At 40.1% G+C, this 25,225-nt stretch overlaps 1 protein-coding gene across 1 annotated transcript in view; it reads right to left on the bottom strand.

The window, feature by feature from the left end:
- The window catches only part of LOC127425373 (serine/arginine repetitive matrix protein 4-like), an 80,261-nt gene that overhangs the window by 7,297 nt on the left and 47,739 nt on the right, over nucleotides 1–25,225 (bottom strand). The window contains exons 4-12 of the mRNA XM_051671304.1: nucleotides 19,606–19,680; nucleotides 19,461–19,487; nucleotides 19,204–19,254; nucleotides 15,130–15,204; nucleotides 11,819–11,957; nucleotides 6,418–6,746; nucleotides 5,590–5,775; nucleotides 1,095–1,199; nucleotides 848–976 (exon numbers count right to left, since the gene is read on the bottom strand). Coding sequence (XP_051527264.1) covers nucleotides 848–976; nucleotides 1,095–1,199; nucleotides 5,590–5,775; nucleotides 6,418–6,746; nucleotides 11,819–11,957; nucleotides 15,130–15,204; nucleotides 19,204–19,254; nucleotides 19,461–19,487; nucleotides 19,606–19,680 — 1,116 coding nt within the window. The remainder of the gene's footprint in view (nucleotides 1–847; nucleotides 977–1,094; nucleotides 1,200–5,589; nucleotides 5,776–6,417; nucleotides 6,747–11,818; nucleotides 11,958–15,129; nucleotides 15,205–19,203; nucleotides 19,255–19,460; nucleotides 19,488–19,605; nucleotides 19,681–25,225) is intronic.

Here is a 25,225-nt window from a genome sequence, read left to right as displayed (position 1 = left end):
TCAATTTCTGTGTTTCCACCAGACTATTGGAGTGCATATAGCTGTGCTGTGTGACAGGTGCTATTTACACCTACTGCAAATAGTTTTTTTAATAAATGAGGGAGAAGTTGAAAATAGTTTTTGTAGTAATCAATATTATGCGACAAATGCTTATAATTGAGCTTAATTTGTATTGAACCAGGAATATTCCTTTATTACTGTGTTGATTGGAATTATCTTATTTTTCTGTTTGACTATTAGCTTCTATTGTGCAGTAAGTCACTGATTTCAGGCCCATAGAAAGAAAACAATTAATCACAAAGAAGATCTCTATAATATCTCAATTGTTTCTCTTAGACAGCAATGAGATTAAATTGAGAGCAATTGTAGACTTCTGCTAAAGTCTCCTGCTTCTCCGATTTTTCACCAGAGAAAAAGACTCCAGTAATCCTGTGCGTTTCCTCTAGAGTTTTTGAAGTCTCAAACTGCGCTCAGATTTGCAAAGATACCAAAGTTTGCAATCAAGTCTGAGATTTCAATATGAACTTTTCATAAAATTCTTCCAAGACCAAATTATCTTAAAGTTATTTAGTAAAAAGTTTGGCTAATTTGAAAATGCTTTCAGCTCAGTTTAAGACATTTTACAATATTTAAACCCATTCTGCATATTTGCCCCCACAATCAGCTCAGAAAACGTGAAAAAAGTCCACAGATTTCATTTGGGCCTTTTTATCTTAAAAAAAAAAAAGAAGAAAAAAAACATCAGCGAAGGGATCAGTTACTTCGTAAGTCTTCCCACTTTCAAAAATCATAGGTTATAGGTTGTGTGGTTTGTGCTGTAGTGCTATATAGTTCTGTAAGAACAGACCTTGTAATTCTCCGAGCTTCAAGATGGCTTGGGGAATCTCTTCTTCTCTTCCTCATTGGGGAACATGGTCTTCTCCTGCTGTGTTTTCTACTCTCACAGGAACTGCAGTCTCTTTTTCGCTCCCGGAACCTTTTCATTCACACATGAAAGAGATGTGAGCATGCATGCACTCAGTTAGAGCTTTTATGAACTTTACAGTCATTCCATGTTATTGCTGATTTAATTACACATTTCAACTGAAATTCACCTGTCTTGTGTGCACCGTGAGTAATTTAGACTGTGGCAACTGCTTGCACTTGAAAGACCATCTCTCCGTGAATCCAGCGAGTAACTGGACGAGCGGGAATATGATCTGTAAATTAATTGAGGCAGATGGTATTGTCAGAAATCAAATCAAAAGGCACCTTCAAATGAGAAGTCTGGTTTCTTTTCTTTTCTTTTTTCTTTTTTTTTTTTTGTCACTTGATTTCAATTTTGTTTTGAAGGGGTTAAAATACATTGCAAAAAGTGGTAACCTGCAATTTTTACCTTAAGCTATTTCTACTTGTTTTTACCTTAAAAAAATCAGCTTTGTTGATGTAACAATTTAGTCAGATTTATTCAGTCATGTTAATTAATATTTTGACTTCAGTAAAACCAGTTAATTTTGATGTTACCACATGAAGCACATTTTTTAGATTAACATTTTTTTCATAAAGTTGCACCACTCTCACAAATTCACAACAAAAGCACAAAAAATGTAACACCCATCTTAATCCCCCCACTACCACCCATCCCAGTCAATGTGGGACAAATAAAAGAGTCAAAACAAAATATTACCAATGTCAAGTACAGTATATCATAATACAGGCACTTAAAGGGGTCATGGCATGAGGAATCAAATTTTCCTTGATCTTTTGACATAGAAGAGGTCATTGTACTATAAAAACATACTGTTAGTTTCAGAACTGAAAACTTCCTCTTTAATAGAAAAAGAGCATTTAATTAAACCAAGCTGCAAAAACGGCTCGTTTGGAATTCGTGAAACTTGTGACTTCACAAGGACCAAATACATCTGCATATGCAACGCCTATTTTACTGTCATTGCACCCTTGGCCCCGCCCACTGGTTCTCAGTCAGTCACACAGGTGAAGAGGAGAGAGATGGGACCTGTCATGGGAGATTCATCCAAGGTGGACTTACACAGGACACCTTCATGTGCCTGTCTGGATTGAAATGTTTTTCTACATAAACATACACAGACAAATGCCTTTGACTTCTACATACATATCTCGGGCTGTGTCAACTCTGAAGAGGAAAAACTCTCTGTCATTCAGCTGCTGCCCTGCTGTTTTGAGCACAAACGCATCATGGACACTTTTTTCACCCATCTGCACTATTTTTAGTTTTTGGTAGGATTCAAGCTTTGCAAAGGAACTGTTATTGAAGGATGGGGCACAAAAAACATGAGTAAACAGTTTCTCTTATGAATATTTCATATGTCATCCTGACTGACGTGCTGACACCCTGTTTACACCGGGCGTATCCGTTGATGTGACGTGATGCAGCGGCTTGAGGCTGTCTACACCGGCGCATCGACGCAAACCTTCTAAACCATTTATTTGTGTTGTTGGCAGTAGTAGTGCCAGCGCGTGCAGTGCAAAATGGAATGGGACATCTGTTTACTGTCGGCACAATGTGAAGCACCGCAACGGACGCTTCCATGGTAGACAGCATAATTGATTATAATGGGTTCTATTACTTTTGACGCGACTCTCACGTCTGGTGTAGACAGGGTGTGAGTGTTAACAGTTTAATATATTCGGATGCAATGTGTTGGATGTGCATTATGTGTAAACCCTGACATTTAGTTTTGTAATGTTTTAGTGCTTATTCAGTTTCTTCCTATTGAATTTCAAAAATGGCTCTATTTGAGGGGCTGCACGATGAATCATAACAGTGGGCGTTTACGCTGAAGTTTTAAGGAGGCGCTTAGGCAAAACCGAGCGTTTCAGACAGAGGGCCAGAGACAGGATGCAAAATTATCATATATTACTAAATTATGATAATTAATTCCTTACATAGTATAGGGGGAATCTCCTCACCCATCACCAGTGTGCAGCATCCACCTGGATGATGCGATGGCAGCCATAGTGCGCCAGTATGCTCACCATACACCAGCTATTGGTGGAGAGGAGAGTAGAGTGATGTAGCCAATTCAGGAATGGGGATTATTAGGAGGCCATTATAAATAAGGGCCAATGAGGGGAATCTGGTCAGGATACCAGGATACATGCCTACTAGAAGTGTCCTGGGATTTTTAATGACCACAAAGAGTCAGGACCTCGGTTTATCGTCTCATCTGAAGGACAGTGCCTTTTTACAGTATAGTGTCCACATCACTATACTGGGGCATTAGGACCCACACAGACCGCAGGGTGAGCACCCCCTGCTGGCCTCCCCTTCCTGCAGCCACCTTAGTTCCCTATCTGTCACTCACTCGACGTTGTGTCGATGTAGTGACACTGATGGTCGCCCTTGGGAGCCCCAAACACCTCTGATCTTCGGAGCCGAGCGGTTGTGCTCAGCGAGCTGAATTACTCTGCCGATCCATTCACCTCGAAAAGCTGTTGGATTTACAGCGCATTACAGTGGTTTCTCCCCCTCGTGCACCGGTGGAGTGCAGAGAATGCCCCTGGGTGCTTCAGCAGCCTAAAAGAGTATATTATTCCATTAAAAGAGTATATGTTCCTTCTAAAAGAGTGGCACTTATGGAGAGCGTCTTTTTAAAGATGACTTTCCGTTTGTGTTTAATTCCTGGTTGCGGTCGTTGTCTCTCCGCTTCCGACGGCCATGATCGCTGTCTCACATGCTTGGGCGCTGCCCACGCGGAGACAGCGTTAGTGGACGGGTCATGTTCTCACTGCAAGAACATGACCATGGCAACGTTGCATTTTCCTTCCTCAGAGGGAAAGCCACCCCAGCGGCTCTCCACCGTGGTCCTTCTACCTATGCGTTTGAGGCCGCGTCGGTTAGCACTGGGGGCGATTTGGGGACCCCAATGGGAGTGGGCTGGTCCAGTCTGATGCTGAGGACTCGACTGGGCTCCCACCTTCTGGTGCGGTCACCCAGTCACAGGTCGACGCGGAGCTGGTGGCCATGCTTGCCCGGGCGACTGCAAGCGTCGTGCTGGAGTGGAACCCTCCACTCCCTCCTGAACCCTCGTGGCTTGATGATTGGTTCCTGGGCTCGGAGCGCCGCTCACGGCCACACCCTGCCCCGGTCCCTTTCTTCCCAGAGGTGCATGAGGAGCTCACGAGGTCGTGGGGGGCACCTTTCACTGCCCGGACCCGGTCTCTGAGCTCCTCCGCTCTCACTACCCTTGACAGTGGGGCTGCCAGGGGGTACTCGGTGATTCCCTAGGTGGATAAGGCGGTTACGATGCATCTGTGCCCGCAAAACGCCACCACCTGGCGGAACCACCCGAGACTCCCGCCAAGAACCCAAGGAAGGCTTCTAGCCGCCCCTGAGATGGGCGACCCATCCTGGGTCACACACCCGGTGTTTATGGCCATTGTTATTGTGATCGCCGGACACCGCACATTTATGGCAGGCATGACGCTGCGGAGGTGGGCCCCCCGCCCCTGCGTGCCCAGCTGTGGCACAACACACCCGTCCGGGCGGTTGTGATGGACTATGAGGATGGTTCCCTCCTCCCCGTCACTGACTGGTTCTATGGTGGGTACCCGGAGCCAGGTAAGTGCTTCGATGTCCCCAGACTCAGCACGGCCACGAGTTCGGGGTCTGAGCCCCCTCAACGTGGTGCCTCTGGCTCCGCCCCACCGCGAGGCCCCAACCACAGGTACATCCGACGCGATTGTCTCCTTGGTCCCCCTTTCCCAGTAGCTTGGGGGCGTGGCTTGCGCTCCCCAACCTGTCGTGATGGCTGACCGGGACCGTTCAACTCGGCTATGTGATTCGCCAGGCACCTGCAGTTGATCGATTTCCACTCTTTTTTGGGGAGAAAAAAGAAGAGAAGAGGCCACGGCTGGGGTAGCCTGTCCCCTTTTTTGGGCAGTCGACTTGTCCCCGAGGTGCAGGGGACCGTACGACGCTCTTAGGAGCATTGGGGGAGGTTACATGATGGCCAGGTGTGCTGGCTACGAGGCACGCAATGGTCTGCCCGTCTCGCACTGCCAGTCCATGTAACACAGTTCACCTGTGGAGGGATGATGGAGGGAATGAGACGTTGTGTCCCTCCTGCCACAACACTGAACTACCCGCTGAAATGGCCGGGACCTTGTCTCGTCTCCTCAGCACAAAACCTGAATGAGTGGTTGCGAGCCAGCTCCTTTTATACCCCTATGTCTGGGGGAGTGGCATGCAAATTCCACTCGCCAATTCCCACTGGCCTTTTCTGAAAGTTCAGAGGTGTTTGGGGCTCCCAAGGGTGACCCCTAGTGTCACTACATTGACACAATGTCTCGTTCCCTCCCATCCAGGTACTGACCAGGCTTAGCTTTAGTGGGCAACCAGGCAAGAGCTGCAGGGTGATATGGCTGCTGACCATAAAAAAAAAAAAAAAAAAACTTTAATGCAAAAAAAAACTTTACTAACATTATTGGTGGACCTCAGGGAAGATAATAAAACTATAAAAAAAAGAGCATTTCATGACCCCTTTAAAATAAATACAATAAAATAAACATTTAAATATTCCATGACAAAGAGTTCTGATTTCATAATAAAGCAGCTCTGTGACCCACCTCCTCCCTGAGGATAGGGATCGGCTTCTGGAAGAGCGCCCTGAGTATCTGCTTTGGGATGATGTGCTTCTGCTGCGTGGTCTTGTTCGGTTTTGATATCTATCACAAGAAAGACTCCGATTCCTATCAGTGCCAAGAAGACCCAGAGTTGTCTTCTCAAAATAAGAGTATCTGCTTGTTTCCACACTGCAGTTATAAAAGGGAAATTATGTGAGTTCTCTACTTTATAATTTTACAATGTGAGTGACAGAACTTGTCCAGGAAATATGCATATATGAAGAAATATTTGATGTAAAACATATTATCAACTCATAAAGACATTGCAGAAGATACAGTCACATAAGCCTTTTTTCGCAGAAGGAAGAAAGGAATATCAAATAAAGTGGGTTCAAAAGTCTGAGACCACTTGTTAGTGTTTTCTAATTTAATATAAGATTAACAATAAAACATTTACATGAATGTCCCCATTTTGCTTCAGTGACAGTATGCAATTGAGCTGGCATGGATTTCTCAATTTTGGGCAAAACCTGATAATCCGTGTTATCCTAGCATGACTTGAGAATGTTCCAAAGAGCATCTTTTCTGCTTCAGTTCAAAGCATGGAAATTTGATCTTTTGTACAAAGGATTTAACATGGGCAATGTCAAAAATTAGCTTACATTTGATTAGCAACCTAGACAGAATTTTGCATAAAATATGTCTTTAACATTTTTCAAAATCCTTAAAGGGTGTGTATTTCCAGATTTAACATGAAGAGCCCAGATTTCAATGTGGATTCAGACTTTTGAACCCCACTGTATGCCAAAGCATAACAATACACAGCCTCACCCTTTGAGCTTGTTGAAGATAGAACTGTGTAAGGTATTCTCTCTCAGCATCGGTTTACCCAGAGAGTCATAGCTGGTTAGCGAATTGCCTGAATCGGAGGCATTGTCCCCATAGCTTAGTCTGAGCTTCTCTGGAGATTTCAACTGTTGACATGAGACCTTTCCATTTCCAACAACCTTTGACCTTGTGATGCCAGTTTTAATTAATGGCGGAGAGGAAGTGTCATTCCCTGAATCGTAATCTGCATGTCCTTTGCCCTTATTGGACAGTGAGTCCTGGACGATCACCATTTTGTTTAAACCCTCATCCCCAGGACGTGACAGTGAGACCTGCAAGCAGAAAAAACAAAGCTGTTGTTTTTCTAAAAAAGAAACGCAACATTATTAATCTGCTTCCTGCATGATGCAATGTGAGTACTCTTTAAAAGGCACGTATGTCCCTACAGAGCACAGAGAGGAAATTAATCAAGTTTTTTTGGGACAGAAACAAAAAAGATTTAAAAAACGCCATGCAAATCTGTCACATGCGAGAAATTCTAAAAGAAAGGAGAAGAACAAAGCAAGAACTCTTACAAAGAAACTAAAGAAATAGAGGCTGAAGAAGGAAAGTAAACAATGAACCAATGCTAATGAAATAGGCAAATTAAAAAAACATCCAGATCAAAAAAGAGAGAAAAAGAGCCTACTACTTTTAAGAAGAGAGAGAGAGAGAGAGAGAGAGAGAGAGAGAGAGAGAGAGAGAGAGAGAGAGAGAAAGAGAGAGAGAGAGAGAGGAAAGAAAACAGAAACAAAATCCCCAATTTCAAAGTATTTTTCCTTTATAGAACATTGAACAAACATCACAGAATGGGCGAAGTTAAAATAATAATAGTAATATATGAAAAGGATTGCAGACAAAAGAACTATCTCCATCACTCTAACTAGGTAAAATCCTTGAGAAAAACAATAAGAACATGTTTCTGCTTTAGTCCCCTGTCGGAAGAGATTTTACAGTCCACCAGCGGCCTACAGTAAGTCCCTAAATCTGCGGATAGCATCGACTTACCAATCAAGACTTCCTCCTTAAGTAGGTAAGGTGTAAGAAAAAAGGAAGAGCGGGTGACATAAGTGCATCGTTAGAGTTGTAAAGTGCAAGAAAATGACAATAACCCTCTCTTCTTTAAATCCAAATCCACTCTGCCACATACTGGCATGTACCTTTTTTTCTTTACCTTTGTTGAGCACCTGTCATATAATTATGTCTAATTTTCTTTTGTGGGACTGAATTTAAATAAATGTTTAAATAAATCTACTTTACTATAGAACATGGAAAGTTGCTTCTATGTTTTAATACAATTATTACAATAATGGCACAAACAACAATACAATTTAGATTGTTATTTGAAATCAGTTGCTTTTCTGACTGTGGAGTATGAGATTCATATATTTATGTGAAAGGTTATATGCAGGTTATGAAGATCTTATCAGCTTTTTGCAAGCCTTTGTAAATGAAAGCAATGCAAAGCATGATTTACTTAAAATGATAGTTCACCCAAAATTGAAAATTCTCTCATCATTTACTCACCTTCATGCCATCCCAGATGTGTATGACTTCCTTGTTCTGCTGAACACAAACACTGTTTGTTCCTTCAATGCAAGTGAATGGTGGCCAGAAATCGGAAGGTCCAAAAAGCAGATAAAGGCAGCATCAAAGGAATCTATAAGACTCAAGTGGTTAAACCCATATCTTCAGAAGCGATATGATAGGTGCGGGTGAGAAACAGATCAATATTTAAGTCCTTTCTCCTTTCTCCTATTCTCCACTTTCAATTTTACATCTGAAAGTCACATGTGGCACCTGTTTAGCTTCACTTTCACATCTAAAAGTGAAAGTGAAAGTGGAGATTTATAGAAGAAAAAAAAAGGACTTAAATATTGATCTGTTTCTCACCCACACCTATCATCTGGCTTTTGAAGATATTAATTTAACCACTGGAGACTTATGGATTACTTTTATTCTGCTTTTATGGACCTTCAGATTTCTGGCCACAATTCACTTGCATTGAAACGATCAACAGAGCTGAGATATTCTTCTAAAATATTTCATTTGTGTTCTGCAGAAGAAAGAAACTCATACACATCTGGGTTGGCATGATAGTGAGTAAACGATGAGAGAATTTTCATTTTTGGGTGAACTATCACTTTAAACAGAAATAGGCTATTGTTAACCAATGTCACGGTCAACACAGAAATAAAGCATACCTCAGAAAATACATTTTTTATAGAAATATGTACAACATTATAATTGAAAGGAATCTTCCAAAAATTTAAAATCAGTAAAAGCATTGCAGAATCATGTCTAATACATATTGAGATCTTGTTTAGATGTTAAGAATTTTTTTCTTCTTCTTGTAGACAGTCTTTAGAACCTTTAGATATCCCTTAGATATGACAACAAAAGAAAAAAAGGCCAATCAGTTCTACGAATGACCCATGCATATGCTAATAGAAGCTTTGGTTTTACAACATGAAACGTGATGTTTACCTCATGCTTTGGTGGTTTATTTGGCATAATTAATATTTTATTTTTTATTTTACCAAAGAAGGTCTAAAATCATAATTTCATGTGTTTAAATTTCAAATTTTAGCACTGGAGAATGTAATTAGTACATTATTTAATTAACTTTAAAGTAGAGTTGGGGTACTCGAGTCTGAGTCACAAGTCCAATTTTAATGTACTTGGACTTGTCACGGACACGGACTTGACTCGGACTCGAGCCTTTCGTACTTGGGATTTTTTTCAGAGTCCGGCCGAGTCTATGGCATTTGTGATGCAATGAAAAACAAACAAACAAAAAATAATGTAACAGAGGGTGACCATACGTCCTCTTTTCCCCAGACATGTCCTCTTTTTCAGACCTGAAATCCCGGCCAGGATTTCAAAATTGCCTCTAAATGTCCGGGATTTGGCTTTGTCTTCATATTGTTGAGCTCTCTACAATTAGTACTCATCATACATTCTGTGTATTTGATACTGTGCATCAGTTTTCATGCATACATGTCCTTGCGTGTGATTATTCTGGCTGAGAGCAGCAGCGCGCACTCAAGTACTTTTTAACTCTCTCGCCCACGCGCCTATGCTGTATGTGTGTGCAGGAAAGAGTTCGCCATTCGCCAGACGTGCTCTCTCATTCTCATCCAGAAATATCAATAACATAAGTACACTTTAAAAAGTACGTTCCCCAACTCTGCAAATTATTAAATAAAGCACATGTTTTATCAGACTCACACTTGCTACGCAAAGTCATTTCTAACTGAAAATGTTGACTATATCGAGACAAAATTAAATTGACTACATATCAGGGACATTTAAACTAATACGACGGATGAAATAGACCATGATGGAAACTCAGTCCATCGCATATTTGTAGCGCAACCTCTGTGTTACCTGTAAAGCTAGCACTTGCGTTTCAACGGCAAAAAAGTCAGAAAATACAATGAAGAACACAAGTGAGGTGAGAAGTCTCTATTCACCTATTATCCATACTAAATATAATGTGAAAAGAATGAAACGTCAGCTCAAGGTGTGTTTGATCTTAACTTTAGAGAAGTAGTCTACACCTAGATACAGCAGGAGGACTGAAAAGTGTGAAGTGTAGTACTGTAATATATAAATATTTTTTTTAATGGTATCTGATCCCTTCTGTTTTAATTTTATGTTGTTGTATTTAATTTTATGGGCATTATTAAATGTTTAATATTACCATTTATTAAATGTATTAAACACATTCAATATATTTAATAAATTTCATTAAATGTATTTCACCCATAATTATAGATAAAACTAAACTAAATTGAATGGACAAATTGAAAATGAGGTAGAAATAAAAGCTAAATTAAAATTCGAAATAATAATAACTCTGGTTGTAATGACTAACGCAGTTTTCACTTTCTTTGGTGTATGTTTGAGTTGAGGGGAAAAGCAACAAATAATTGAAATGTCAACAGAAAGAAGTGTGTTGAAGAACAGTTTTGTCTTCATACACCTAAAGCATATGCTTTCATTCTGAAATCACTTTGAAATTAGCAGGATACTAATCATTTGTTTTTTGCATTTATTTTGACAGATTGTTTTTCTTAGTTGTGAAAGTTAAAATAAGCTTAAAATATTGATGCTGAGTTTATGGTTACAATTTTAATTCAGATTCTTGAACAGACTCATTCAGACTCGAACTCGACTCGGACTCGGCCTGTTATAGACTCGGTCTTGAGTCCAACTCGGCCCTTTTGGACTCGGACTCGACACGGACTCGATTGTTTAAGACTTGACTCGGACTCGACTAAGGTGGACTCGAACCCAACACTACTTTAAAGATTACTTGAGGGAAATTATGAGTGTTTAATATTTCAGTGACCCGGTGCTGTGCACATGGACAAGTGATTTATCTGCTGGGGCACTGTGTTACTTTGCTGAATATGAATAATCCCCAAAGACTTTGGTAATTTTATCCTTTAATTGAAAGCTATGTTACAAGAATTTCTTTACCATTCTCTCTTTTTAAGTGACAGACTGCTGGTAAATGCATTATTTAGCATATACAGTAGGAGCAGGTGGAGGTAGAGTAATTAACTGATGATATTTAAAAAAAGAATTATTAGTCTATATTATATGACATTTTTAAGACTATGCAAGATAACATTCACTCGTTATGTAGGAAAATGTCCATTAGACACTGTAAATATTGATGTTTTGAATTATGCTTGTTATATCTGAGTTGAGGTGGATGTATTTAGAGTGTAGCAGTAGGTTGCATGTCAGTTTTAACAAGTACGTGTTTATAATAACAAGTATTATAATTACTGGAAGCGGAAAGCACTTGAAAACCACGGTCACATTAAAATGTAATTAACTTAAGTTTAAATTGTGTGTTAAGCATGTGTGCAAAATGTAAATCTTATGTTATTTAAAAATGCTTCTCAAAAACAGCCTCACTCAAAGGCATTGCTACAATGATGATTCTTGTTCCTATTAAGGTGTCAATGCAATATTTACCTATTTATAAAACAAAATAAGAGACAGAAAAACATAATCGCTGAGGATTAAAAATGTTATGGCCTTACGTTTAACTATAGCTATCTTCAATCCAAATCCTACTCACAGTTATTGTAAAAGAAGAGGCTATTGTTAAAGAAAATTCAGCAACAAGCAAAATGTCATAATTCACAATAAATGTTTCTCCATGGGGGAAAAGATGTGCACTGGCTGACTTTCAAATGCATTAACCTGACAGATAAGTGTAAAATAACCCTTTTCGTCCTGACACCCATCAGTGGCAAAAAGAAATCAATGGTTTCACAAGGGCCTTTAACAGAGCAGGAGTTTGGCACTGTAAACGCATCAGATAGCCATCAAAAACACTTACGGTGCTTTCAGACAGGCGGCAGCAGCACTTAGAGGAGATTTGATTGGTCAGCTTGATTGCCGGCCTGCATGCATGGCCTTTGTTATCAGCTGATGAATGCCCACCATCGTGTAAGCCAGCTTTTTCACAATCTTCATATCTATAAACACAAAGCATGTGAAATTAAAATTATAGGCCTCTCAACCTTAGGTAGAATAAAGTCAAGGAGGAATTAATATTTTCACATTTACATTAAATATACATACTACATTAATACCATTTCACTTTATCAAGGTTCACAGCATTTTTAGAACAGTAGTAATAAAACCGCAATGCAGAACGAAAAAGTGTGACCACAAATGTAGAATCTAGAAGCGTCATGCCTCAGTTTTGCCTTTCTACAGCATTTAGGCAGTGAGCTGGAAAGGTGAGTCCTCCACAGGTTAACATATGGGAAGTGTCACCACCGGGAGTGGTCTGAATAGCAGAGTGGACACTCTGAAAGTGTGAGACTGAAGTAAAACCCTCAGGGAGAGAGGCTAGGGGTTCTGATTTAGTTTTTAAAGAATAGAGGCAGGTTTGTAATTGTTTGTGAGGGGGAATTCACTAAGAATGAAGTTATATGCACATGCTGCATACCCTGGTTTAGTGCCTGATTCACTAAAGGAATTTAAATCACAATTGCAATCTCACAGGCCAGTTCTGAGCGAGGATATGGTGGTGGATGCAGCAGACCACCACGATCTGGCACACTTTGCCGGGAGTGTACAGCATCAGTCCACTACTGTGAGCCAGACACCTGAATTATCTCTTTAACATTCCGAAAATGCACTTGATTACATAGTGCGTCTGAATATATGCCAGATTATAACGGTCTTCACCATCATTTGATCTTTATCTGATGAATTACTGCTGCCATGATGGATAAAATTTTTTACACAAACATCTCTTTTAAATAAAATTAATTTTACTCTGAAAAACAATTGGAGTGTGGTTTACTTAAAAAAAACCTAGGAAACAATTTCCACACAGAAATTGCAAATAAATTTAACAGACTATATTTTCAAGTAAAGGCTACACACAATTCTTGGTGGCTTTAATTAGAAATTCTCAAGTAGAGTTTACTTTGAAATACTTGTTTCAAGTAAATTTGACTAGCTTTTTGTTTTTACATTTTACTCAAGCAATGAAGCACTGAATTAAGCCATACTTTTAAAAGTGTACATACTTTTTTATTTTACATTTTTAACATACTTAATTATGTACCATGACACACAGAAACCTTCCACACAGAAGCTTAATGCATACTATGTAGTTTATTAGACAACAATACTTTGCTACTGGAGATAGAAACAAGATCCAAAGCAAACCTGCACACGCAGACCTCAACACTCGGTGCATAAAACACGATGACGGTAACAATTTTTTTTTCAAACAGGTAATTTTGAGTAGAAAATGAACTTAAGACTTCAAAAAACAAGAAGTTATCAAATTTAACAACAAAATCAACAATAAAATTAGTGTAAATCAACTTGCAAACAAAGAAACTATGCAAGCTCATTAATTATTCAAGCCCAGTGCATGCTGGAAACACTAGTTTCGAAAAGTTAAGTAAAATGTACTTATTTTATTTACCTGTGAAATTTACTCAAATTAGCAAATAAATATGACATGGTTTTCTTCTTTAGAATTCATACAGTACATGATGATGCATTGTAAAGATGACAAACAATCATAAATATTATTTACTTATAAGCTAGAGCATTAGTTTTTACATGTTTAAATTGAGTTCAAATGTAGCATTTCCTTTATATTTTCAAGTTCACACTTTAACTTATTCAATGAAGAAAGTACTTCATCTTTTCTGCTATATTTTCTTCACCACAAAACATTTTTTTTTTCAGTGCCGTCTGCTTTCATCTGGTGGTAATAGCGCAAAATAAATTGCAACGGTCAGTTTTTGTGAATGAAGCGCAATCTATAATAAGAAAGGAGGTGTATTTGCGCATAAAGAAATGACAATGACTTAATTTAAATACTCAAGACACAGCGCAATTCCAGCGCAGATGGTGCCTACTTAAACTAGATTGCGGGTGGTTAGTGAATAAAATGCAGCTTTTGCGCTGAAAAATGTATGGGATGATATGGAAACAATTTGTCTAAAGAATCCATTACGCAGAAAGTTTGAAAGCTTAATTTTGGTGCCTCACCCCATTCCACACACAATTTCATTCTTTGGAAAAGAGTGGCCAGGATGATCTTGAGAAAAAAAATAAAATTACTTGTCTTCCACTTAAAAGAGAAAGTCATTAGGGTTTGGACCAACATGAGAGTAAATGATGACAGCATGTCAACATCATTTCATCTTTCCCTGTCACTACTGCCTACAGTGCTACATCTCCACCTCAACCCCTTCACCCCACAACCCACTCCAAAGAGGCACTACTGTCCATGGGGGCGAGGTCTCAAATTTCATTCCCCTTCCAGTTTTCATTGATCTGCACACCAAATGTTGGGCATCAGCTGTGAGAGGCAGATAAAAGAGTTTCCTCTGTGTCACCTCTACCTTTATCAGTCATCGCCACAGCGGCACCAGGCGCTCACTGCAGATAAGATAAAAAACCTGACTGGCCAGCATGAAGCCAGAATACCCCTGACCCAAAACATTTTCGCAAAAAACGCCATCACTTTGAAGCAAGAATACAAAATCTGAGCAATGAGAAAGTTCATGTAAAGGTTCTGAATAAATAACCATATCAAAATCCATTTAAAAGCTGGTTATCTTTACAACCCAACAAACGTTGTATCTTAAACCATATCTTAAAACAGTGAATGTGTTTAAATAGTTGAAATTTGTTTTAGTGAGAAGCAAGACTTATTTGAATAAGTGATGAGCAAGCTTTCTTCTGTGTACTAGCACCTCTGTAGCGCTAATTTGAATTGCCCTGTGGGGATAAATAAAGTTGTAAACTTAACTCGATAGTTTGTTAAAAAAAAAAAAAATAAATGCTTCTCACAGAGCAGTTGAAAGAAGTAAACTAAATTATATATATCCAGTTCTTTTCTACTGAGAAACATTATTTCTAGTGAGAAACATGACTACATTAATTATTTGAATATCGTAAGCTGAATCTAAATTTGAAACTACTTGATTATTAGATGTAATTTTATAACGCCCTGAAAGGTGGTCTGAAACCTGTTTCTGTCGGTAAAACACTGCCTGTTAAGCCGCTGCTAGCAAGGCAAATGCCTTTAGTTTCGGACACAGAGATTGCGTTACACATTTACACTGGCCTTCTCCCAATTATTCAGTCATAGGATTACACCTGTACCTGTTTTCCATGCAGGAGGAACTCCTAATTTCTGCTTTCCGGTGCCGGTGTTTACGATGAGAGTGGCTCCTTGACCTGAAAGGTAACCAATAGACATTCAAGAAAAGAGTTTTCTCACCCTCCTTTTCTGCTGTTGTGCACTCAGACAGTAGCACAAGGCTTGAAATTTGTACATTAATATTACACATACTGTATCTTCTCTTAACTTACTGTATATTATAATAGAAGTGACAGAGAGATGAAGAGGGATTAAGGAGAGAGTGTAATTATGCTGCCATAAGACAATAAAAAACATGACATAACACCCCCCACAACAGTCAGAGCTTTTTATGTGAGTGTCTCTGAAGTGTAATAATTTAATGTGGCACATGATAAATTGTGTTAATTGAGTCTGACATTGAGACAGTTTAGTCACAGAGTACAGATTCACATGAGATTGCAGAGCGATTTCAATTAAAGTTCAAAACTGAATTCAGTTGCCCAACAAACTAAACAAACAGTAGAACATTTATAATGGACTGAGTTTAATTAATACACTTTATACAGCAGCTTTTTTATCTGTACATTCTCATAGAGATCAATTTATTGTGCAAGGAATTCAACATGAATTTTACACAACCCATTTAAAAAAAAAACCTTTTTCTCCCAATTTGGCATGCCCAATTCCCAATGTGCTTTTAAATCCTCGTGGTTGCGTAGTGATTCGCCTCCATCCGGGTGGCGGAGGACGAATCCCAGCTGCCTCCGCGTCTGAGACCGTCAACCCGCGCATCTTATCACGTGGCTTGTTGAGCACGTTGCCACGGAGACATAGCGCGTGTGGAGGCTTCATGCTATCCACCGCGGCATCCATGCACAACTCACCACGCACCCCACCGAGAACGTACCACATTATAGCGACCACGAGGAGGTTACCCCATGTGACTCTACCCTCCCTAGCAACCGGGCCAATTTGGTTGCTTAGGAGACCTGGCTGGAGTCACTCAGCACGCCCTGGGATTTGAACTAGCGAACTCCAGGGGTGGTAGACCCATTTTACAACATTCAATTAGAAAAAAAATTTAGGATGGGACTTTATTCATTGGGAATTGATTGGATGACAAATGGGCCTTCCAGATCAGAATAGAGCCAAACATTAATGCAAATTTACAGTTGATTGTGGAGAGGATGAAAATTTTGTCTCAGGAATTAGACCTTTTATTTACACTATATGGCCAAAAGTTTGTGGACACCATATGTGCTTGATGAACATTTGATTTCAAAACCTTAGGCATCAATTTCCCCCTTTGCTGTAATAACAGCTTCCACTCTTTTGGGAAGGCTTTCCACTATACTGTATGTAGTAACATGGCTGCAGGGACTTGCTCTCATTCAGACACAAGGCTATCAGTGAGGTCAGGAACTGATGTTGGTCGATGGGGCCTGACTCACAGTTGCTGTTCCAGTTCACCCCAAAAGTGATCAGTGGAGTTCAGGTCTGGGCTTTGTGCAGGCCAGTCAATTTCTTCCACGCCAGACACAGTAAACCATTTCTTTATGGACCTCACTTTGTTCACAGGGGCATTGTCATGCTGGAACAGAAAAGGGCTGTCCCCAAACAGTTGCCACAAATTTGGAAGCACACAAAGCCCAAGCCATTACATAAAGAAACATTAAGAATCTTCTTTACTGGATTTAACGGAGTAACCAAATTCGTTAATTAGAAGGGGGTGTCCACAAACTTTTGGCCATATAGTGTATTTGAGCCTTTTCCCCTGCTGGGAACCGAGTTGGTGTCTTAAGGGGGTCGCACACCGGATGCGTCTGGCGGATGACATGGCGCGTTCTAAAATTTGTAACAACTGTTTTCAATGAAGGTACGCACACCGCCGCCGCCACTCGCCGTCTGTCAGTAGAGCCCAGCTACGACTCCAGAGGCTGCTCAAATTTCTGCCGCACCACGGAGCATATTTTCCATTAAATTCAGCCCAAATCATTATCAAAGGACATAGATTATTTACTTTAGTGTTCTTCATTTTTGAAGAAGGGAACAACCTTGGTAACTTTTGTGTACTGTCTGCAACCTGAACCGCATCGGCGTGCCCTGTGTTTGATACCTGTGCCGTGTCATAGCCGCGACGCGACGTCTCGACGTATTTGTCATTATTTTCTTTTATCGCTGTAACCTTTATTACATTAATATTAACCGCCATTAAATTACTGCATTAACTTTACAAAGGTGATGTCAACTGAAAAGTAAAGTCATTTCAAGTTTTGAAAGATTCCGTAGACATTTTTTTCTGTAATAACATTGGTTAAGAACAAAAAAATGTGTATAAAGAAAGTAAATATGGTACATTTCTTGTTGACTTTAACTTTATTTGTGGAAGTAACTGGTTGAAAATTTGTTCTAAGAGCATTAACAGTTTTAACACTTACTCAGATGTTAAGGGAAATGAAGCATAAAGGTTTATAAGCACCACCACTCCCTATATGGATAGAATGTGGTGGAAGACAAATAACAGTATAACAGTATTATAATTAACAGTAATATCAGCTGAAATAAACTAATTTACAGCTAACATGTCCTGACTATTTCCTTATTCACCCTCAACAACAAAACCTTAGTTATCTAGCGATAGAGAATGTCAAGGTGAAGGAAAGATTAGAATTGTTTTTGATGATCAAATTTAGCATGTCCATGCTAATACTGTATTTGAAGAACTTGTTTTGTTTCCAAGCAAACCAATGTCATGGTTTACACAAAATCCACAGCAGTCGCTGTGCCAAGCTACTAAACGAATGAAGACTTATGCCATTTCATAGAGGTGGAGGTAGACGGGCCCCCCTTACTATAGCTGTGATAACAAATAAAATAAAATTACACGTTGCTTTCCAGTTGCGTTTGTAAACACTGCTGAAAACTGTCCATTACTAACATACGTTGACTACACACATAATTTGAAAGAAAGTTAGAGGGAAACTTGTATGAGTTTTCTGTAAATTCCATTGATACTATTTTAGAGAGTGGTCTAAACAATTAATAATTTCTTACCTGTCCAACAAAACAAAAAAAAGCAACATTAGCATCACTACTCAGGTTTTTCTCCATCATCAAATCTTTCCACCTTGTGTATGCCGTAGCGATGTTTACTCTAGTTTTTTTGTCTTTGCTGGTCTTTCTGTCTTTTTGCTTCAGACCTTTTTTGCTTCTTCGGCAGTACAGCTACTGAATCTCCTGTTGTCTCCGCTTCTAAAGCATGATAATAAGTATGTTCCATTGTGTTTTTTTCGCTCTTCGCGTCACCAAACAACACTGTGCTAAGCATAGACACGCGTATCTACATAGGCGGCAGTGAATGAGCACAAGGATTTTCTTCTTGAACGTTTAGTGAAACACAGTGGTCCATGTCATTTCAACATCCGCACCATGTATAACAAAAACACTTCTAATAGAAAACTACTAGAGTACAATTTTCATCTCATGTGAGTGTACACCATTCAGATCACTCTTCACAAAAACACAGTTAATTTGTTAATGTATAAAACTTTTTAAATTAGCCCCAAATTACTGAATGCACCTTTAACTGCAATTTAGTTACACGGGACAAGGAATTAAGAGCAATTTTCACCCACACATAAGAACTGCACATTCTGGATGATCAGAAGCCCAGTAAGGCTTTTCTTTTCTGGCTGTGTGTGTAGTAGATTAGCACCATGAAATTAGTTTATGTTTCTGTCTCTCTGGCTGTTTGCCTGTTTCAGTGAGGAGCTGCTCTTACAAAACACCGGCCCTCCTTCTGTCTGAGAGACCACTCGGCAAAAGCAGCCAAATAGCACGCTCTGAGAGGAGCTGAGGTACACTACAGAGTGGCTGTCAATACAAAGTAATCTAATCTATAAAATGTGATTCTTGTGCATGAGAGGTCGTGTAGGTGCTTTACGGTGTAGCATGCATTGCGCTTCTGAGAATAAAGGATAAATCACAGAGGTACAGTACCTGAATATAACTACATAAACTGTCAGTGCTTGAATACTTTCAACTGAAGTGTAAATGTGTTTTTAATTATTAAGACTCATTTTGAAATGACTGACCTCTTTTTATGTTTTTTGTCCTCCTTCCTTTTATGCCTGGGACTCGAGCCACTGTAAAGAAAAACATTTTTTTTATTGATTGTGTTTAAATTAAAGAGAGGCATACACAACATACAGTAATAGCATTTTTGGGACTTCAAATCATTAGCAATAATGTGCAGATACTGTGTGAAAAGCATTGTGGCACACTAGAAAGCCACTATATCTTTGGAAAAAGTATTCAAAACGACAAAATATTACATAAATATATAATGTACCTGTGCCTCCCCTTCCTTGAAGCAGACCTGGAGGCAAAAAAGAGCTGACTTTAGAGGCAGCAGTGACAAAACAAACACATCACAACAACAAAGCGTGCCCAAAACAAACATCTAAACATGACCTGAGGTGAAAATCAGTCACTACCTATGTCGCTTCCTTTTCTTTGAGCTCTTCTTTTTCTTTTTCTTCCTCACAGGAGATGGACTGCAGGAGGGAGACCTGTGATCAAACATAGCCACATTTAGCTAAAACACATACAGGTGCATCTCAATAAATTAGAATGTCGTGGAAAAGTGCATTTATTTCAGTAATTCAACTCAAATTGTGAAACTCGTGTATTAAATAAATTCAATGCACACAGACTGAAGTAGTTTAAGTCTTTGGTTCTTTTAATTGTGATGATTTTGGCTCACATTTAACAAAAACCCACCAATTCACTATCTCAAAAAATTAGAATATTTTGACATGCCAATCAGCTAATCAACTCAAAACACCTGCAAAGGTTTCCTGAGCCTTCAAAATGGTCTCTCAGTTTGGTTCACTAGGCTACAAAATCATGGGGAAGACTGCTGATCTGACAGTTGTCCAGAAGACAATCATTGACACCCTTCACAAGGAGGGTAAGCCACAAACATTCATTGCCAAAGAAGCTGGCTGTTCACAGAGTGCTGCATCCAAGCATGTTAACAGAAAGTTGAGTGGAAGGAAAAAGTGTTGAAGAAAAAGATGCACAACCAACCGAGAGAACCGCAGCCTTATGATTGTCAAGCAAAATCGATTCAAGAATTTGGGTGAACTTCACAAGGAATGGACTGAGGCTGGGGTCAAGGCATCAAGAGCCACCACACACAGACATGTCAAGGAATTTGGCTACAGTTGTCGTATTCCTCTTGTCAAGCCACTCCTGAACCACAGACAACGTCAGAGGCGTCTTACCTGGGCTAAGGAGAAGAAGAACTGGACTGTTGCCCAGTGGTCCAAAGTCCTCTTTTCAGATGAGAGCAAGTTTTGTATTTCATTTGGAAACCAAGGTCCTAGAGTCTGGAGGAAGGGTGGAGAAGCTCATAGCCCAAGTTGCTTGAAGTCCAGTGTTAAGTTTCCACAGTCTGTGATGATTTGGGGTGCAATGTCATCTGCTGGTGTTGGTCCATTGTGTTTTTTGAAAACCAAAGTCACTGCACCCGTTTACCAAGAAATTTTGGAGCACTTCATGCTTCCTTCTGCTGACCAGCTTTTTAAAGATGCTGATTTCATTTTCCAGCAGGATTTGGCACCTGCCCACACTGCCAAAAGCACCAAAAGTTGGTTAAATGACCATGGTGTTGGTGTGCTTGACTGGCCAGCAAACTCACCAGACCTGAACCCCATAGAGAATCTATGGGGTATTGTCAAGAGGAAAATGAGAAACAAGAGACCAAAAAATGCAGATGAGCTGAAGGCCACTGTCAAAGAAACCTGGGCTTCCATACCACCTCAGCAGTGCCACAAACTGATCACCTCCATGCCACGCCGAATTGAGGCAGTAATTAAAGCAAAAGCAGCCCCTACCAAGTATTGAGTACATATACAGTAAATGAACATACTTTCCAGAAGGCCAACAATTCACTAAAAATGTTTTTTTTATTGGTCTTATGATGTATTCTAATTTGTTGAGATAGTGAATTGGTGGGTTTTTGTTAAATGTGAGCCAAAATCATCACAATTAAAAGAACCAAAGACTTAAACTACTTCAGTCTGTGTGCATTGAATTTATTTAATACACGAGTTTCACAATTTAAGTTGAATTACTGAAATAAATGAACTTTTCCACGACATTCTAATTTATTGAGATGCACCTGTACAGCATTTTGCTTTTACAGGAACCCTTAAAGGGATAGTTCACCCATAAATTAAAATTCTGACATTTTCTTGGAATATGTTTCAAAGACAAAGAATATAGCGCATAAGTTGTATGGGTTACTTTCATGGTACTTACCACCCCCCCCCCCCCTTTTTGTTTATGTAATTATTTATCTTACAGTTAGAAATAATAATGCATGAAAATAAAGAGCTACATATATACATTTGACATACATTTTGAAAATAGGAGAGGCTTTTAAACAGAATAGAATCCTAGAATCTACCAGCATGGGAAACCCAAACACCAGCAAAAAAAACAAGTGTCTAAAATTAAAGAAATGCAAATGCATTCCCCTTGAAGCATAACGAGAGCTGAGAACAGTTCTTCTGTTCACTGGCTCTTGTCATTACATTCATCATGCACTTGGATTCTTTATGACACTAACACATTTTATATTGTTCACTAATGTACTCATGAAAATGAAAAGCTGTTGTTGGATATAAATTGTAGACACACCATAAAATAAAGTGCTTTAACCTTTTAAGCTCTGAGGGTGTTTTTAAAGATTTCCTTTTTCAGTCGCATACCCAAAATTGAAGGCTTATAACTAAAAAATAAAAAAAAATAAAAAATAAAATAAAAAATAAAATAAAAACAAGGAGGGTCAAGGGTTTTTGGTATAATTTTTTTTATGATATACATTATGATAAATTCTGAGACTCTCAGCCTAAGAAACTGTTGCAAAAAAAATAAAAAAATAAAAATAATAACCTGAGCCAAAAATGAACTTTTTGTCTTATTTTTCTGATTTGACAGTATATATCTCAGGGTATAAATAAGGTAGCTCCAAAAAACAGCTTTTGTTTTGTTACCAAACATGTCACCTGTAACTGAGTAAAAGTTTGTGTTAATACGACAAAGAAATCAAAAGTTATAGCATTAAAAATATAATTTATCCTTGTGTACAAAAACGTCTCCAAGTGTCCAAAAGCCTCTCCAAACAAATAAAACATAATAATTCAGTAGTTCGCAAGTTAATGTAATCCTTTAGTGCAGAGAGTGTAAACAAGTTTGGTTGTCCCTGGAGGAGGTAGATCTGCCTGTGGCGAGAGCAGGCCCTTGTCGACCTGATGCCACCTCCGGATGTAGCTATTGTACGCATCGGATGACCATCGGCCAAATGAATGGATTTGCTGTTCAGGTAGACCTTTTTGAGCTGCGGTGGTTGTGGCGGTGATGCAAAAAGAATGGATTGAGTATAAATTTGCTGGGATACCAGATTTGAGGAGGACCGATTTTAGGTGTTTTTGAAACCAAAATCATGATGCTGCCTGGTTGTTGTCATCCACGGAGAGCGGGTCGAGAGGGATTTTGTCTTGGGAACTTCTGTAATGCAGGTAGTGGGCGAGCGATTGAAAGGGCTGGATGGGGGTTGGCAGGTTGAAAATATAAATTGAATGCCCTCTTCTGGTTTGATCTGCTTTGCTCTGTTTAATATGGTATCTGATGGTATCGTTGTCGAGGTTGTGCAAATCAGAGATAGTGGGATGAATTCTGGAATCGAATTTAGCTGTGGTGGTGAATTCAGTGCAGCAAAGGAGACTGAAAAAAGTGAGAATAAACATGGCATCAAGGGTTTTGGAGGTGTTTTCTGAAATGCATCCCCGACGGAGTGTGGTTAGTCATCTGGTTAAGAGATCAATGGTTAGAGGCTGTCTGGTGTCGATTCTGGTGGGTTGGGCTTTTTGGATATCATTGACTAGCAGTGAGATTTGAGGGTGGTTTATTGAAGAGGAGTTTTTGCCGAAAATTTTGTGGAAAAAATGGATGCTGCTCAGGTACCCCTTGATAGTCCCAGCATAAAGACTTTTGGATTGGTTGAGATGTGAGATGAAGGATGAGACGGAAAGTAGAGAGAAATCTGGGAAGGGCAGTTTGTAGGTTTCGTGACATTTAAAAAAAAATTTCCAGGCTTTCCATTATGTTTGGAGGGTTTGTGGAGAGATGGCTTGAAGAATGGAGTCCAGAGATGCTTGATGGAGGAGTTTGAGTGGGTGGTTTAATGGAATTTTAGCTCTGAACAGGGAGAAAATGGGATTGGAGTTGACTCTGGAGCCAAGGTTCTTATTCTCTGGAAGAGAAAGCAAGAGAAAGAGTCAGCTATCAGATTTGTTGAGCCTGGAACGTGCTCAGCCTTAATTATGAATTGGTTGCGGATGGAAATCCATGTTAGATGTCTAAGAAAAGGTGCTAATTCTGGAGATCGGGATCTGCCTTTGTTGACGCACTGGATGGTGATTAGGTTGTCGCAATGGACTAAAATGCTTTTAGCAGTCTATTCCGGCCCCCATAGGGAGGCTGCTACCACGATGGGGTGAAGTTCGAACAGGGCGAAGGAAGCTGAGTGAGGAGGTAAATTAATCAGATTGGGGGGCCAGGTGGATGTGACGGCCCTGGTAGAATCCTCCGAATCCGATGGACGGGGCTGTGTCCATGTACAAATGGATGTCGTTGGGGGAGGAAATGAAATCATCGAAAAAGAAGGTGAGACCGTTCCAGTGGTTGAGAAAATTTAGCCATAGTTGCAAGTCCGCATAGCATGATTTGTCTAGGGTTACGGTTTATTGAATTGACGAATGAGGCTAATGAGAAGAGATGAGAAATGAAAGGGCAGCCTTGAGGGATTATGCACATGGTGAAATTTAAGTGACCAAGGAGGGAAAGGAGATCGCGCTTGGTATGACTTGGATTGGATAGGAAGTTGGAGATTATTGAAATTATCCTATCTTTACCAGATTTTTAGATTTTAAAAGGAGAGAAGAGAGATCTATGTCTGCACCTGCTAGGATTTGAGTGCGAAGGTGATTAGAGACTGGCGGAGGCTCTGTAGCAGCAGCATTTGAGGGAATGGCGAGAGGTATGACTGTTTGCAGTGTAAAAGTGGGAGGACGTGCTGGAAGAGCAGTGCTGGGGGTTAAGAATTTGGAAACACGGTCGCTTGCGGAGGCAGCCTCACGTTAGGATTGCTTCCAAAGAGAGGAAAGTTGGCTTGGTAGTCAGAAGGGGGGTATAGTTAGGGGGGCCTGGGTAACTCAGCGAGTATTGACACTGACTACCACCCCTAGAGTCACGAGTTCGAATCCAGGGCATGCTGAGTGACTCCAACCAGGTCTCCTAAGCAACCAAATTGGCCCGGTTGTTAGAGAGGGTAGAGTCACAAAAAGTGACCTCCTCGTGGTCGCTCTCGTGGTTCTCGCTCTCGGTGGGGCGCGCGGTGAGTTGTGCGTGGATGCCGCGGAGAATAGCGTAGGCCTCCACACATGCTACGTCTCCACGGTAACGCGCGCAACAAGCCACATGATAAGATGCACGGATTGACAGTCTCAGACGCGGAGGCAACTGAGATTGTCCTCTGCCACTCGGATTGAGGCAAGTCACTACGACACCACAAGGACTTAGAGCGCATTGGGAATTGAGCATTCCAAATTGGGGAGAAAATGGGAGAAAAAATAAAATAAATAAATAAATAAATAAAATGAAGGGGGGTATAGCATAGAGGGGAATGGGTTGGGAATGATAGTCTCTGGCAGATGTAGCCTCACGTGGGATTCCGCTCCGGTAGCCCATGGATAGGAAGGGATAGAAGAAAGAACATTGGTAGAAAGAGCAGGTTGCACAGAATGAGAGGGAAGGATGGCCGGTATGTGTGGTGAAAGATCCTGGAGACAGAGGATGATCTGATTGCGTATTGGGAGGTAAGTTTGCTGAAAGCTCTGCTGTTGAGCGAGGATTTGCGCTGGGAGGTTGGAAAGGGAGAGAGGAGGGAGGAGGTAGCTCAGTGGGGGCGGGGACAGTGACACGTGCTGGGTAATCGGACACATTGGAAGCGGCAGTCGAGGAGGTTTAAGATCTCGAGGGAGGTGG

This window comes from Myxocyprinus asiaticus, chromosome 3 (assembly GCF_019703515.2).
Source record: "Myxocyprinus asiaticus isolate MX2 ecotype Aquarium Trade chromosome 3, UBuf_Myxa_2, whole genome shotgun sequence".
Lineage (NCBI taxonomy): Eukaryota > Metazoa > Chordata > Actinopteri > Cypriniformes > Catostomidae > Myxocyprinus > Myxocyprinus asiaticus.
Note: the sequence above shows the minus strand (reverse complement) of the source record. Positions and strands in the feature narration are given on the sequence as shown.